At 36.4% G+C, this 17884-nt stretch overlaps 1 protein-coding gene across 1 annotated transcript in view; it reads left to right on the top strand.

Moving 5' to 3' along the window:
• PRKCE (protein kinase C epsilon) overlaps window positions 1-17884 on the top strand; it is a 282369-nt gene that overhangs the window by 246619 nt on the left and 17866 nt on the right. The window contains exons 12-14 of the mRNA XM_071739442.1: window positions 7355-7493; window positions 9798-9986; window positions 14984-15130. Of these exons, the coding sequence (XP_071595543.1) occupies window positions 7355-7493; window positions 9798-9986; window positions 14984-15130 (475 nt within the window). The remainder of the gene's footprint in view (window positions 1-7354; window positions 7494-9797; window positions 9987-14983; window positions 15131-17884) is intronic.

The following is a 17884-nucleotide window of genomic DNA, read 5'->3' as shown; positions in this document are numbered from 1 at the left end:
TTTTGGTATAATTTTTTCAGAATTGAATTCTTGAAACTTGATCTGACAAGATTTTCTAGCTTCACACCATCCTTTCACTGTCTTTCATCAAGTTGTTTTATCAAATAATGATTTAGTATTGTTTTTCTTAAAAGGATTATAGACATACATAGTAGGCACTTTTAGTGTGTGCTCCACCTAATCTATTGTTATAATATTTAATCTTATTTTTATGTTATTTGAGATATAAAAATAAGAGCATGAAGCATTGAACCTCACAGAGCAGAGTATGGCTAAGCCCAGGGACCTTTATTGTCTTCAATGGGATCACCAGGGTGTCAGCAAGGATGGGGTTTATCACATTACATATTTAGTGTTGACTTAACACATGGGATTAAAAAAGAAAAAATATTCAAGAAGAAAGTTAGAAAATTGTGTTTTTAACTAGGGTGGAGATGGTAAGAAAGAAAGAAGAAAACCCTAGAAGAGTTAGTAACCTTAACATCAGGGAACTCATGCACAGGGGGATAGGACAACCAGGCAGCTCAGCCTTGGTTCAGAGCTGGTCTCCAGGGTAAGGACACTTTCCTCAGCACCACCCCATTGCCTATCTGTACGCTACTTCAACAAAAAGCATTGGACAGTCTGTGTTTTCACCCAGCATGAAACAAAACTGGTTTGTAAAATCCTAAGTCTTATAAAATGAAAAAAATATTTGCTATCTAGTTTACCTGCAAGTTAGTGAACCAAATTTTTTGTCCTGTATCATAGCCCTAATCTAATATGAAGCCAGCTCCATTCATTGCAATTCTTAGTAAAAAAACATGCAGGTCTCTGGGCCATGGCAGGGACGAATTGCCACTAGGATCCAAAACAAATCTTGTGTAAATCAGGACATTGGCAGTAGGCTAAATCAAGAGTCACAGTTGTAGTGCTGCATCCCATTCCTGCCTCAGGCTTGCTGAAAATTCTTCCTTCCCAGGCAGGGGTCATGAACAGATGAGGTTTATAAAGCAGTGTGATGTGCATGTAAAAAGCAACTGGAAAGAACATTAAACCTTTGCTCTATATGTCATTAAGACATCAGTAAATAGTTGGTTTATCCCTTCTATCTTGGGATTTCACTGACCTCAAAATTTTCTCAATGGCAGACATTGCTAGAGCCAATGATGGTAGGCATTGTGCAAGCCATACTTCTGCCTTGTAACATCTAGGGTTGACTGAGCCACAGATAGCAGTCATGTCTTTGTCTCCCTCTGATGTCCTTGAGTAGATAGCAAACTGCCTTTTGCTACATCCCTCCTCCAATCTCTGCCACTTCCTCAGTCCACAAGGTATCGGCGCAAATGGGAGAGTGATGGACATCTTATAGGAGGAAAGTAAATGTGTGTCTTTTTAGAAGTAAACATGCCTGACAGAGAGTGATTCTATGATCACATTAAAATTCTGCATTTCCCACTGATGTGTACATCTCTGCTTATGGTTTTTGCAACAGTTAATGTCTTTAACCTTTGATAATACTAAGCAATGTAACAGTGACAAAGAAGTCAAAGTGCAATAGCAGTGAGAAAAAGATGGTTCTGCTGGGTTTTGTTGTTGTTGAAGATCTTGGAAGTTTTGCCTGTGTTTATCGGAAAGCCTTAGAGTTTCTCTGTCTTAAGTAATTACTGGATTTATTTTTACTCACCTAGACTCACTCAGGCTTATCCCTACTCCCTCCCAATAACAAAAACTGCCCTACTGTCATAAATCCACTCAAGCATCAGCAGTCTAGAGTGTGTCCTATTATTCTGCAGATGGGGGGAGTCATATTAACTGGTAGAACCTGACATACCATGACACTCCTATTATTGCTTGCATGCTGACTAACATCTGAAAATATGGGAACCTTCTTTCCTATACAATTTCTTACATGGTAAAAAGTTGTATTACCAACTTATGTATTCTGGGAAGTTATAGATTAAGTTTGTGAGAGCTAATCACTAAAGAAGCTAATATCAACCATTACAATTGTTGATATTTCTTTCTGTTTTCTGGGCAGCTCCATTTATAATTCCATCTTACTGAGACTGGAAATGAGACCATTAGTTATCAGTAGTTTGAGGACACAGTGTGCTTGAAGAACTGAGACAAAGATTTGGTGAATTTGTCAGTCTTCCAGAAAATACCATTTCAGACAGTATGGTACAAATAATCCACTTCTGGGATGTTTATTGCTTGTGACTGAAATTTGTGTTGAAAATGCAACATTAAAATTATTGCAAAGAGTAAGTTTGTGCTTGGTACAGGAGAAACCTGTTGTTGCAGCTGAGCATCTTTATCTCAAAAGTAATTTGGGTACCACTGAGTAATTTGAAAAATAGAAGTCTTGCCTTAATTTGTTAGAAAAAACATACTCAACTTACTGATTGAAATCATCAATTGATATAATGAGCATATTGCCTTCATTTTATGACTTTGAATAACTGGTAGAGAATGGTTCTGATGGTTGTCCATGCTTTTTTTTGGGGCAGTTTTCCTCTTACCTTCTGTGGTTTCTCCAGTCTATTTAAAGCCTACATAGAGCATGTGATTTTCCCATGCAGAGGAACAATGGCAAATTCACAATTGAAAGGGCTTACTGCAGTTGAAAGTCACAAAAAAGAAAAAAAAAATCAGCTTCTTTGATGGTTGTTCAGCTATGTAGTTTAGGCTTGTGTTGCTTTTGAATCTTTCCTCTTTGAAGTTCTATAGAAATTTAGTAAGGTACAGTAATCCTTCACTGACCTTCCCCTCTATAAAGAAATATTCTTGTTTGTTATTATATGTTAATTATTCCTATTTGTATAATAAGAATCATTACCTTTCATGCCGATCTATATTCCAAAAGGTATATGCTTTCTCTTTTTGTTACTCATTCAGCAGTCAGAGAAGAGGCAGATGCTGTGGAGATATTTCATTGTAAAAGTGATGGCTTAAACAAGCATGTGATCATGTTTCTTAGCTACTTGAGCTTGTTCTTCAAATATGGATTTATTTAGTCACTAATGTTTACCGTGTTCAAAGGTTACTGTTAGTAATGTTTGGCAGAGTTTCTGATTTTGTTGGTCAAAACCCATCTTGACTGTTTAATTGCCTTACTTTCAACAAGAAAATTATCTATAACACGTGTGACACATAGGGACACACACAAGGCACTTATCTTTCTGGCTACTGTTGGGAGTCAGATTTAAGAACCCAGTTCTGTGAAGTCTTTATCCACTGAGTATTTGTGACAAAAGAGGGCAGTCAGAGTCTCATGGCATTGACTTGGGGATGAAGACATGAGCATTCTGGAAGTTTTCTTGCAGGTTACCTGCTGTCAGCCAGCTCTTCTGTTCTGACTTGCACAAACCTTATAGTTATAATCCTAATTCTTTCTTGAGATTCTGCCAATCATTCCAGCTTCTGAGGTGACTGCAATGCTGGCAGTTATCCATAAATAGAAACTAAAGCTTAAATTTCTTTTTAATGCTTTCTGAGAAAGGAAAAAACCTGTTAAAAAAAAAAATTATGCGAGTGACTGTTCGATCACCTGAACTGACTTTACAAAGTATCTTGGCAAACAAACAAAAGAGAGACATAGCTCAGTGTAGCATTACGGCATTCATCCAATCTGGGCATTTTCCTGGCCTAACTGGTTAGATTGTTTGCAGTTGCTTGCAATTACTCAGGTTGTAGGAACTGATTTTGTTAGATACAGATTACTTGCTTAGTTCCTACAAAGAGAATGCAAAATGAGAAAAAGAAGAATTTACTAGACTTTTTGTCTTTGAGCTATCTGATACTGTAATATTTGGTATGCACTGATTTAGAGGCAGAAAACTGATGCTAATACCAGGAACCAACTAAAAGACAGAAAGAATCAGAATGGATCCTTCTGTTCAGACAATTAAAATACATTCTGGATATGAATAACTGTTTATTTTTTGAGCTGTCTGTTTCTTACAACAATTTTGGGGAGATATAGATCATAAACTAAAACTTTGAGGTTTTTTTCAGTGACACTGCTGCTCTGGAAAGACAAGCTTCTTTGACAACTCTTTTTTTTCTGTTACTTTTTCATTTATTTCCTCATTTCTGTCTGCTTTCTCTTAGATTTTTCCTGTGTGTTTTTTAATAGTATGTTACCTATTATTTTACATTTAGTTAGTTAACTCAGGTCCCTTTTTCCAAAGATGCATAATTAGAGGGGCTTGTTGGGGGTTTGATGTTATGTTATTTTGTTGAGGTTTTTTAGTTGTGGGGGTTTCTTTTGTTGTTTGTTTATTGGGGTTTTTTTTTTCCTTGCAACTGTAAGTTGTCAGAATGGTTTTGAATGCTTTTCAGTGCGAGCACTTTTACAGTCTATGATCATCTTGCAGACTAACTCTGAATTTGAAACTTTGGCAGATTCCCAGCTTACCTTTTAACCTCTCATCTGTACTTTAATGCTGTTGTTTTAGCCTCTTCCATATTTCTTTGCAACTTTGATGCAGTTTGTATTTGTGATAATAAAAATCTACAGGCATTCAGTTTCATTATATTGTGTCAGTAATTAAGCTGATGTCCTTAGTTCCCCCAACAGAGTTTTGAAGAAGCTTATAGGGTTCAGTGCTTTGGTTTGACCCAATAAAGGGGTCACAGATGTTTTTCTTCTGCCAAGTAGGATTATAGTTTGGTAAATGGTAAGTAAGTTAAATCAACAAGCTTTTTACAAATAGGCATAAAATTTCACTGTTGTACAGGTACTTAGGTTTTAATATTTAGGCTCTTCCTGTTTTCTCTTTGTTCATTTTGTTCATTCTCTTTTTCCACCTTCAGATTATTTTTTTATTGCTGTATTTTATACAAACCTCTAAGGAAATTAAGGCCATGGTGAGCATCCTTCTCCATTACTGGTGGCTTACTGTTAGTGTTTTAGTATGTCTGAGATTTCTCTTAGCTTGAGAGTTTCTTTGGTTACCAACTATATCTCCATTCAGCTCTGTGGCTAACATATGGATGAAATTAAATGAAACAAACAATTTTAGGCTTTAAAAGCTCTGGTGTGTAGCCTGACTGCACTGAGGAAGTCCTTCTTCTGGGATCAGAGTTAAGACAAAATTTAAGAGTGTTATGATGACCTCTTACCACTTCAAATTAAGGTGAATCCAGTTTTCATCAGTCCCTATTATAATTATATGTATTATGACTTTCTTCCTAACAGTCTGTTGAGATGGTGGCTGGAAGAGGTTCCAAGATTTCTTCAAATATGATTATACTTTGCTTTCTTTATCTGAACATCTTGACTTTTTGAAATCCAGCTTCTGTTCTTCCTTATCTTAGGAAGAACCAAGATAACACTGTGTTTGGAAGGTTAAAAGCCACAAGGGTATTCCTTCTCCTATCCTATTGCTCTACTTGGTCACATTCTACATAATCTTAATGCAGATTAAGACTTTTTTTGTCTTTTTTGTATTTTCATTGTAGCACTTCTGATTCACTGGAAAAGCCGTATTAGAAAGACACATTAGTTTTGAAGTGTGGAACTTTATTTTGATTATTTGACTTCTTTGTGAGACACAGAGCTCTTTATATCTGTTTGCCCTTATGTAATGTTGGACAATTCTTGCAAACCCCTTTCTAGAGATGGGAAGAAGTGGTTATTTGAGGAGTTAAATGGTTAGATATAGAGGATTATGTTGTAGCGAGCTACATCTTGGGTTGTATAGAAGCTCATAAAGAGGATGACTTTAAGAAATAATAAAATACATAGTCTACTCCATGTAATCAGTTAATTTGTGTAAATACTTCCACCACGTTACTGTGCTGGGGTCTGTGGCTCACAGGGAAGCATTTCTCTGAAAAAAATCCTCAAAATAAGGTGTAGACTTTTCATCCCTCACTCGCTTTGTTGGCATAGAGGATTTTTACAAAAAAAACCCAAAATCTGTATCTTTTCCTAGGTTTTGGAATTTGTTTACAGAAGCTGGCATGGAATTTTATTCTTCTGTCTGATTTGCCTACAAACTTTTTTTTCTTTTTTTTTTTTTTTTACCTATGGAAATTTCTCAGATTCCTGTAAGAAAGAAGTTCTAATCAGGAAGTGTCCACAAAGAGTCACCTAGGGACGTGTGCTTTTCTTTTGTTTTTCACCTCTGTGTGTTCTCGTATTTCCAATGCTTTCATTTATTTACTGTCTCTTTTTACTACACAGCAGAGGTACCTAAAGCCAGGAAAGGAGTATAAAAATAAAACTGTTCATGCAATATTAAAGGTGCTCTTTTATGTGTGCTTTATTATTTATACATGAGAAAATGTTTTTAATTGTGTGGCTTGCTTCATACAAATGAGAGTTCTTTTATGCATTGACCTTCCAGACCATTTTATAGTTTAGTCTAAGACAAGGGGCAGGTAAGTTAAATGGTCCCTAGCATCCATTGTGTGGGAACATGTGATAGCCATCAATGGTATATTTAGAAAGTGTGCAGAGGGCAACACAGGAAAGGTGGATATCCCTTTCTCAACCTCTTTTTGACCTTGCAAAATTTAATAACTGAAAAATTTTGTGGTTTTGACACAAAGACAAGGGATCAAGAGACAGATGCTGTGTTGTTTAGCAATAAGTGCAAAATATTCCTGTGAGATTTTTTTTGAGCAGGTTTAAACTGCAGGAAATAATGCTCCTGAAGATGAAAGCATAGATTTTTACTCCTCTTATGGCAATCTGAACTTTGAATTACTGGTGTGAATTAAGAATCCAATTGAAAGTAATACAAGTTTGAAAGTATTTATTAATTGAGCCCATATGATAAAAGTGTGGGTAAACTGGTACTCCTTACATTGTGCGAATGCAAAAATGGAGAATGACTTCACTAGACATTGTTGACCTATTTCACATTGACAGAATATTAGATTTGTAGCTAAAAAGATAGATCTTTTCCATACATTTACAATTCTGTCTTGAATACAGCTGTGTTTTCATGCAACTGAAGAGAGAGTAAAGGTTTATCATTGCCTTCTACCTTACTGCCTTTAACCAGGTCCATTTAGTGACTATTTGGTGCTATCAACTTGTCATGTACATGTGAAGGGTGATTTCTCAGTGGATCATTTATTTGTCATATTCTGTATTTCATTATGAAATTCAAGAGTATATTATCAAATTTGGGGGCTAGAATCATAGAATCACAGAATCAGCTGGGTTGGAAAGGACCTCTGAGATCATCAAATCCAACACCTGACCATGGCACCGAGTGCCACATCAGTCTCACCTTAAAAACCTCCAGGGATGGAGAATCCACCACTTCCCTGGGCAGCCCATTCCAATGCCTGATCACCCTCTCTCTAGACTACTATGGGAATGTTGATGTCATTTTGTGCCTTTTTGTTTCAGGGACCTGAAACTGGACAATATTCTTCTGGATGCAGAAGGCCACTGTAAACTGGCTGACTTTGGGATGTGCAAAGAAGGGATTCTGAATGGAGTGACCACCACAACCTTTTGTGGCACACCTGACTATATAGCTCCAGAGGTATTTTTTTAAAACTGCACTAAAATACAGATATAATAATTTATCACACCGTTACATGTGTAATTTTGGACACTTTTTCCATGTAGCTGAAAATAGAAGATGAAGACTATAATGCGACACAGTTTTCCTGGGTAATCTTGTAGAAACTGGTTACTCCTCTCAAGCAGCGTCTCATGCTGACAGGAGTGGCAAAGCATGGGTTTTTTTCTGTTATTTATTCCCTGAAATTAATCAGATTCTTCTCCCTACTCCCACTTCTGTGAGAGCATCATTGTGAAGGCACTTTCTAACCTTTAAGGTTCTAGGTGTTCCTAAGTACTGCCTGCACTGTTCTTTAGTAGTTATAAAAATGTTTTCAGTGTTTCATGAGTCTTAGAGGGGGAGGTTCATGTGGAAGAGACAGTATGTTTGGTATACTTTTGCCTATGTTTTTTGTGAGTTTATAATGATTTTCCTTTCTTTAAGCTATCTGTGTGTGAAACATAATGTTTTTGTGGTACTTCTCATCAGATGGAAGAACAGAAAGTATAGACTTTCGTAGTAAAATAGGAACTTTTCATATGGGTGCTGCATATTAATTGGCAACATCCAAAATAATTTAAAGACATTCATTGGTTAAAAGGAATTACTGAAAATCATTCTTGATTTACATATCCTAAATTTTAATTTTATGAGATAGATTTCCCAGTGCCTAAAAAAAGTCAATATTATACAGTTATTCAGCTAGTCAGATGTTGTCTGCTCAGTTTGGTTAATAACATGTATCTTTCCACTGAAGATTCAGTGTGCTGATTTAATGTAAAAGTTTCATATGTTTGTCCTTCATGAACCATAGATTTGCAGCAGGGAAAAGTTGTACTTTATTATTTGTTAGAGATAATAAACTAGAAATCCATATTGTTAGTGTTCATGGCTATCAGGCTTTGGTAGCCTCATCTTGAGACTATCATAACATAAATGTGTGTTTTATGGAGTTTGAAACTTACTCTGGCACTAAAACAAACGCCAGTGTGATGGGTTTGGTTTTCTGTGGATTCTTTTCTGATTCAGGATACTAATCGAGTCTTTTGGCAAAGTCTTTGAAAATTATTACTGAAGACAAAGCAATAATAAATTTCAAGGAACTTTTACATGGAATCTTGGTCTCACTGAATTCAGTAACTCAGGCTTCCACTTTGCCATCTTAATTGCGGAAATTTGTCTCCTGCTTCTATTTCTCTTGCATGATGGTTTGTTTGCATTTACTTTTCTGTAGCAATATCAGTTTCAGAGTGCCCAAAACAATTGAAAAATACACTTTTGAAGAGCACAATTTTCTATAATTAGTGTCTATAGTGTCTATATAGTACGGTAGCCATTCATCTAAGAGTTCAGTTGGGTTCCAGACCTGCATTGAAATGTTAAACTCATTTCTGTATTTATGCTAGGGCTAAATTTGGTTTTATATTGGTTGTGATGTTCAAACACAGCACTAAGCTCATGCAGTTCTCTACAAGGCTTCTGACTGTAACAGGCTTGTTTAAGCAGGTAGTGGAGTTGTTCCCGTTTTAAGGCAGTCCTTAAACAGGACTTTCCCTTGTCCCCTGTCATGCTGAAACATTGCAGCCAAGCAAGTTTCTTTTCAGTGGGGAGGAACCAAGAATCAGACCTGTTTCTTGTACACTAGTTCTGTAGCACCAAGTACAATAAAACTCCATAATGCTAACCCTACTACTCCCTGCTAAAGGTATTTGCTACAAGGCTGAACTTGTGCCATGTGAAAAGTTATAGCCAGATTTTCTGAAAGCAGAAGCAATTCAAGTGAGTCCTTCAGCCAGTTATTGTACAGTGTTTTAATGCTGTAAAAAGAACTTGAACAAAAATGCTTTTGGCTTCCTTCAACCCTACCTAAAAGACTAGGATAAATCTCTGAGATGACTGCAGCATTACAGGCTGGTTCAGTTTGTTTTGTTCAAGATTGAGATGAGGAAATGTTTCACATTTTCCACCAGTCTGGTTTGTATATGTGATCTTTTTTTTCCCCTATAGCGTGACCTGCTTTAAACAATCTGGAAGGATATACAGCCCTTTTGCTCGTGAGCATACTCTTTTACTCAGGGGACTGATAAACTCAGTCAGTACTTCTGAGAATAATTACACGTTGACACTTAGCTGTGTTAGTGCAAATTGAATGGGTAAGAAACTGTGCCTACTGTTACCAAAATCATTGTGGGATTTTGTCTTAGTGGTGTATAAAACAGCAGATGTGCATCCAGTAGTGTTGTCTAACTTCTCTACTCAATCCAATCTGTTTTTCTATACCAGATCCTACAGGAGTTGGAATATGGCCCCTCAGTAGACTGGTGGGCTCTGGGTGTTCTCATGTATGAAATGATGGCTGGGCAACCCCCCTTTGAAGCTGACAATGAAGATGATCTCTTTGAATCCATCCTTCATGATGATGTCTTGTATCCAGTCTGGCTCAGTAAGGAAGCTGTCAGCATTTTAAAAGCAGTGAGTCTTCTGTTACTTGCTTTCCTCCTCCTCTTCGTGGGTTGGCTTGGGGTTTTTTATTATTGTTTTTGAGGGGTTTTTTCCTTAATTAAAATTGAATTTGCTGCAAGTTGTTGAGAGCAGTCACCGCTGGGAGTTCAAGCACAGTTCAGAGTGCCACTGTTAGGATAATGGGGCCTGGGATAAATTACACTGCTTGTGGGAAAGGAACAAAATGTTTTTATTCCACGCAGTTGTACACTGTATAAATCTGTGTACCACAGATTCAAGTTTCAGGGAAAACCCAACCAACTAGAACTGTGCTATCACTTTGACACTTTATATGCTGCATGTTCCACTACAGTGGAAGAAGCACTACGTAATTAAAGAAACAGTGGTTTTATTTAATCCACTTAAAAATTTCCTGTCCCTCTGCCTTTCTTCCCCTGTCGTCAGGATGGGTTGAAAGCCCTTTATTTGTAGCTGCATCATCTTTTTTATTGTTTGCATAACACTTTGATAAGCAGTCTTACTTTAGTGTAATCTTTCTGCCCTGTTTGGAGTGTTTAAATGAGCAATGACTTGACAGAAATGTGTGTCACCAAATGCCACAATTTTTTAATCAAAGTGTGACACTGTGCAACTTCATTTTTTAGACTACCTCTCTAAATTCAGGCTTACTTCATTAAAGTTACGTTTACATAAATGCTTTCTTCTGTGCCAGTATCATCCTAAAAGAAAAAAGCAACAAAGAAAAAAAGCAAGAGATGCAGTATTCCAAACACCATATCTTGAAAACCCAAAGATAACTTATTTTTTTATTCCATTTTTCTACTTTCTTTGGAAATGGAAAATTTCTACCTTTCCAATTCTAATTTTCTTTCAGCGTGTGAAAAAAGGAGACTTTCAATTAAGAGATCAGCTGGCAGTGTAAAGTCCAGCAGAGATCTTCATACAGGTTCACATTTTGAAATTTTGTATAAAACTTGAACAAATTCTGATTTTAACACAAGTGGACAGGCAACACATTCTGCAGAAATACTTACCTTGATCTTCATATCCTCAAGCACATAATAGTTTAGAGATGCTCTAGCAGATGATTCAAAGCACAAGTCAAAGTTAACCTTTCTGAATCATTTGCTGGAGTATTTTTTGCTTTGTTAACTGTAGTGAGAGCATGAAGGATTTATAAGCTGAACTTTATACATATTCTTATATTCCCCCATATGATGGGGGAATGACTTGTTATTTTTCAGTTCAGCAATTAAAATGTATGGACATGAGAATTCAGGCTGACATCCAAGGTTCAGGGTTTATTTTGAAGTGTTGTAGAGAAAGGATTGTTGTCAGTGCTCATATTTGCATCGAATTTCACTGAAGTCTGGGAGAATTTCTGTAGTGTAAAATCTGTCCCTTTGCCATCCACAGGAAATCTATGTAAATTCCTTCAGTGAATCTATGTTAACTGACCTCTCTATTATTGTGAATCTTGGAAACATTTGTTGGAGGGGAAAGTTAACTGATAACTCCTGGTTAAGTGTGTAGCACAAGAGCCATTGTAACTATTAGAAGAAGGTGTTTGTTTCAGAGAGGAAAGGAAGAAACAGATTTGACAGTCAGAGCCTTAGTCTTAATTTCATTTGTAGTGTAAATAGTGAGATTTCTGTTAACACTATACATGACATTTATTAACCACATAAAAATGCAGACACAGAATTGGGATGCAGGTGTAAACTATGCATTTTTGTGAATATAAGTTCAAGGGAGTCAAACCCTCAGGTTTTTTTTTAAAGCTGAATTTGCTATAATTTTTTGTAAGGCTATTTTCCTGGGGCAACATTTTGCTAAGTTGGGATGATTTATATTTTGCTGGAGTTCTAGCTTTTTCTGTTTTACACTGTTGTCTAAAGTTAATTCTTAATGTCACTAAAATCCTTAACAAGAAGTTGTATCCATTCAATAGGTTTACACGACGATAACAGATTATTCCTCATAGGGCAAGGTGTCTTCACTCACAGAAAATGATAGAATTTAATTGAGCTATGCCAGCTTACACCATAAAAAGGAAATGTTTCCTTACATTTAGCAACCTGCTACTTATGCAGCTATGGCGTGAAATGTTTGAAATTTGTGTTCTCCATCTGATCCTGTCTGCATTCTGTTAAATGAAGAACAGGAAAAACAGAGGAAAGAAAGAGGCGTCTACGTATTTTACTGCTGAATGGTAGCAGGGGATTAACTTTGGAACACTTCGTTTCCTCACATTGTGCTTGAAACGTGGGTTATATGCTTTAGAAACCGTATTTTTACACTCCTCCAAACAGCATGAAAGGAAAGTTTAATAAGATGATGTTCTCTTCTATTAAGTAACAATGTTTTCTTATTTTCTGAAGGAACAATTTTCCTGTTATTTCCAGCAAAGCACTTAGGACGATAATTTTACAGCTCAGTACTACAAGGCAGCATGTTGCTTGTCCCATGAAATCCCACAGATCTTTTAAGTCCTGTTTCTGTGTATTGACAGGAATTGCTATTTAAAATTCTTTCCTGTCTGGTAAGGAAAACAATTCATCATTGAAATTAGCTCTGTGTGTCTTTGCAAGCAATAGAGAGAGCCTGTGTCTGCAGTGTGTGTTCTGTGTGCACCCAGATGACAGAGATCCCTGGGCACAGCAGCAGCACTCTATTTTTAATCTGTGCCTTTTATGTCAAGAGGTAAAATTTTGGGAGCCTCGTGATCCTTGATTAGGGCCACAAGGTGAATTGCTGTCTCAGCAACCTTTTGTTGTGTTGTCATTTAAATCAGTAAAAACTCTAATCTTTAAAAGGCTTTTCTCTTCATAAAAGGAGGTTCCTGCCTCAATATGGGAAAATAGAAAGGCAACACGTAAGAGCTGTGGCTGTCAGCTCCATTGGCAACCATCTCATCAGCACAGTACAGTTAACAGCTGTCTCTGCCCTGACATTTGCATTGTTGATGCTGTTGATAACTGGGAATAAATGTCAGCTTGTGCTTCAGAAAAGGAAGGTGAAAAAAATCAGTGTTTATCGCAGGGGATAAAAGTTATAGAATCAAATGTCCACTTCAGAAGTTTGAGGTTATTTAATCATATTTGCATATGATAATTCTGTATGTTTCTTTTAAGTATTCATTCGTATGTTTATTCTCCCTCATCATCAGTTTCCCAGTTTCATGAAGCTGGTGAAGCACTAAATTGTACTAACTGCTCATATTTTCACATCCTCAACTTTCTGAAAATGATGTGTTCTAATGTTTCTCTGCCTCTGCCTCAAAAAAGATAGAGGTTGACAAATACGAGGATCAGATTTTACTTCTTTGATACCTGGATCATATGGTAAAAAAAGCATATCCTGCAGTTCTGTTTTTACAGAATGTGTGGCTACTAGTTCCTGGCCTGCTCACTCCTGTCCTGAAGGTGAAATAAAGCAGAGGAATGTAGGAATGTGTTTTGTGGTTTTCCAAGAGACCTCACTAAAGCACATTAATCCTTTCCAAAACCTTTGTTTCTCCTGCCAATAGACAGCATGGCCTGTAGTTTAGATATAACTTGTCCATTGCAAAAGAACTTTCAGAGCAGTTGAACACCAGACCAAAGAGAAGGATCATCTTTGGAGCAGTGTGTGTATGTCAGAAATTACAGAAAGAATTGCCTTGCTGATCTGTTACCTCTTTAAAAAGATAGCTAGGATATTCTGCTGTGGATGGTTGATCTGACTGCCTAAGACCATCTTAAGGGCTTCAGTAGCTACTTATTTAATAACTGGAGTACTAAATCAAGGGTATGCATTATAGTGATTTTTTTTTTTCTGCAAGTTATTTTTTTCTACAGATGTATAGTATGACGCGGTACCTAAAGGCACTGACCAATTATAACATTTTGCATTTTGTTTCATTTTTATACTTTTCTTAAAATTTAAAAAGTGTTATAATAATGGTTGAATATGAAGTTGTAGCAAAGCTTGGGATAATTCTATAATATGAGTGTGGGTGTATGTATAAAAGCAGTGTTCATTGCTACTTGAATAGCAAGGACTCTGTCCACATGGATTAGAAAATTAGTAGAGCAGTTGCTGATAAAAGTAGGAAGAAATAACAGAGCAAAATCATCAAAAATATTATCAGCTTCCATCATTTGATGTCAGTGTCCTTCACTGGCTGTGCAGGTTTCTGCTGAAAAGTAATAAGTGTTTAAAAGTGAGAAATTCTGGCATTACATTAAAGGAGACCACTTGGTTCCAGCTGCTACTGGTGACAGTATACTAAAGATAAATGGGAAGGTGCAAGTTACATCACAGAGTTTCTCAAGGGAAGCTTTCTGTTGGTATGGATCCCACCATGGATTTTCTGAAATGAACAGACACAACACGTATAATTCACATAGCTGCAGGTTCTTAGTTGCCTTAGAATAAAATCCTAGAAATTAGAAAGGAAGTTATGGCTTTTTATGTGTCTGCTTGGATGGAATGTATTATTCTGCAACCTACATACCCAAAGAAAAGAAACAACAGTAAGCATAATACTATATAGCCCCTATTCCTCAAATTAATATTTAAGATAGCACAAATAACATAAAATAAGATAACATAAAATAAGAGCTATTCTGACCACCTATTTGTAAGAATCTCTGGAGGGTATAATATTTTCTTTTTTTCCTTTTGTATTTTTAGCCAAAACTGGAACTAGAAATGCTGAAAGAGAATCTGTTCCCATAGAACTCTCAGCCAGATGAAACTAAGAGGTTCCAGCAATCAGCTGAAAGAGCTTTTTGCAGGAAATTTACACTTCAGAGTCTCTCAATCTTCTAGTTAGGCTGGAACCTCTGATATTTGGAGGGGCATCCTTATTGCTCTTACAGAAAAAGTAACCTTCTGAAAGGCAACTGTTCCTAAAAACTGGGCATTAAGAATCAGAATGTACAACTGAACTGCAAATAGTTTCCAGTCATTGCCATTCATGTTTTAACTTTTTCCTTTTTTCCCCTTCCCCCTCCCTGTAGTTCATGACAAAAAACCCCAATAAGCGGCTTGGCTGTGTGGCATCCCAGAACGGGGAAGATGCAATTAAGCAGCATCCCTTTTTCAAGGAAATTGACTGGGTTCTTCTAGAACAAAGGAAAATCAAGCCACCCTTCAAACCTCGGATTGTAAGTAGCAGTTTGCATAACATTCAGAGGAAACTTGATTTGACAATTCTAGTGGTTGGCTTTTCTGAAACAGGAGATTGCTTGATACAACATTTGGGGGTTGACATAAAAAACATATTTGGGGTAACATAAAAACCATGCTGAAAAGATTGCCTGGGCATTGTTTCTGTGAAGGTAAGTGTCAGGAATAGGTTAAATGCACAGGAAGATGTTGTAGTTCAGTCACATAAACCACGAGAGGGTTTAAGGCCCTGTTTTAATTATTTTCCTGTGTTCCTAGAGATACCTTGATCAGAAGAGGTTATTTCAGTTTGTATTTTCTGTGTGAACTCTGGTTTGATCCTGCTTTGCTGATGGCCACTGGATTTTGTAGTAAAAGACAGCAGAGAAAATTTCTGATTAGTAATATTTTAATTGAAGTTACTTGGAAAAAACAGCTTTCTGGGAGAAGAAAGTACACATAATGATTAGATAAACTGATGGACTTAGATTTTCATAATTAATATTGTAAATTATCAAAAATATATAGCAGCCCCATATGCAGAAATAAACAGAAGCCAAGCAAAAATACTTATTCTTTTCTTCTGACGGATGAAAACGTTTACAGTTCTCCAAATGTCAGCTTTTCAGATGAGAATTTGTACAGTAAATGATGTACTTGAACACTACAAAATAATGATTTTGTGTTAAATCCCTCAAGATTTATTTGCATCTTTTAAGCACAATCATACTTACAGTGTTTTAGTTGCCTGTAAATATAATCAAACCAATTGTTTGTTTCTTTCTTTAGACAGATTACAAAGGTATTAAAAAAAAAAAAAAAAAAAAGCCTTGGGCACAACATTGTTATTAAATTTAGAGGTGAAAAAGTCTGTCATTGCAGAGTTGCTGTCTGTCACATTTAGTGCATTTACTTTTAGTACATTAAGGTGCATTTCTTCAAGTTCCTTGTGCAGGTGGTAAAAGCAGGGCTGTCTGTCCTGAACAGAAGCCTGAGGTAGTTCCTCGAAGTCACTTTTAAGAGTATCTATCCAAAAGAGGCCAAAGGGACTGACAACTGAAATTGAGTTAGCCATTGTGGGTGTCTTAATAGAATTAATAGTAAGAAGTAATGTGATAATCTGGGAAAGTCTTTCTTAATGCATGTCTTGGAGAATGGAAACCTTCTAATATGGTGGCTAGGCAGAATGATACCTGAGCATCCCATCCTCTCTCCTGGGAAGGGTCCAGCCAGCCAGGCAATGCTGCTCCTCCATCCATCCTGGTGTCCAGCTCTGCTCTGGAGACGTGGCCAGGCTGCACCTCCTGCCTGAGTCTCAGCACGCCTGCAGTAATGTAGACACCCCATTAGCATCTATCAGAAACCTACTTAATACTGTAACTAGGTGCCTTCTAATAAGTTTCCACAGCCATCTGATAGCTGCAGACAGCCTTCGTCAGTGTTTAGCTGAGGTGTGTGTGCAGCTCTTTTCCTGTTTTCACAAGAATTTGGCCTTTCATCTCAGCAATTTTTGTCGCTTTGCTCAGTATTCATCAATGTTTTGGTAATACAGTTACCAAATCAGGGTATGCAATTCCAAAAAAATTTTCACCTTATGCCTTCATGTAGTAAGTCCTAGATTCCTTTCATCTAGTCTGTTTATAGGCTGTTTTCCTGTCGTGATCAAAATATGTATTCTCTTTGACAATAGGCATTTTTACGAGGCCTTTATTATTTTTGTAAGTATTCCTGCTGAGGCAGACCTTCTGAAAAGTTAGGAAGGATTAAGTATGTCAGACATTTTTATTCATTGCTGATATAATACATTCTACTTTCTCAGTGAAACATCTTTTTATTTCACTGCTGTTATATTGTAAAGCCATTCCTATTTTATTAATTCCTTTTATTTTGTTCCTTTTCTCCTTTTCTGCTTCCTTTAACGGTATTTGAGTTGTATATTTCATTTCTAGTAGTGATTTCACAGTAGGTCTTAGTATAATTTTCAAGACAACTTCTTGCTCTTTAATAACTGTTAGGGTGGTTTTATACATCTTTATTTACACTTTTTCTCATTTTTCTTTAGGTTGCTTCTATGTCAGATTTTTATACTACTTCTTTCCATATTGCATATGCCAACTTTCTTTACCAAATTTGATTCCTTCAGTCTAGTAGTTACGTGTGCTTTTTTTTTTTGTGAACTCTTTCTTCTTTTTTTTTTAAATTTTTTTATGGTAGTGTATTGAGATAATATGTAGTTTGCTACAGACATGCCTATTATTTTCATGTTCTTAGTCTGCTCTCTCTAAGTTATCTTGCCCAGTGACCTTGTCCTATCAACTTTTACTGGTAGCTTTTCTACACTTAGAGAGGGTATACCTTATATATTTACACTATGTTTATGATCTCTCAGCTGATTTGTAACACATATAAATTTTGCAATTGTTTGAATTTTTTTGTTGTGTAAATATCTTTGAGCAACATCATGCTGAAATTTTTACTTATCCTCTTAAAATGGAACAATTTATTAGTTAGAAAGTGGGATACATATACAGGCTGGAGAGAAAAATCTCACAAATAAACCATAATTCTTAAAAATGCAACATCAGGAATGGTAAAGGAATCTGGGGTGGTAAAATTCAAATACTGAAATGATGCTTTTGGTTACTTGCCAAGCTAGAAGAAGTTACACTCACTTTCAAAAATACAGGAAAGAAGGTGACCACTAATGAAATAAAGTGTACTTCAAAATCTAGACAGAGAGTTGCTCTCTAAAT

This window comes from Heliangelus exortis, chromosome 3, assembly GCF_036169615.1.
Source record: "Heliangelus exortis chromosome 3, bHelExo1.hap1, whole genome shotgun sequence".
In the NCBI taxonomy this organism is placed as follows: Eukaryota; Metazoa; Chordata; class Aves; order Apodiformes; family Trochilidae; genus Heliangelus; species Heliangelus exortis.
Note: the sequence above shows the minus strand (reverse complement) of the source record. Positions and strands in the feature narration are given on the sequence as shown.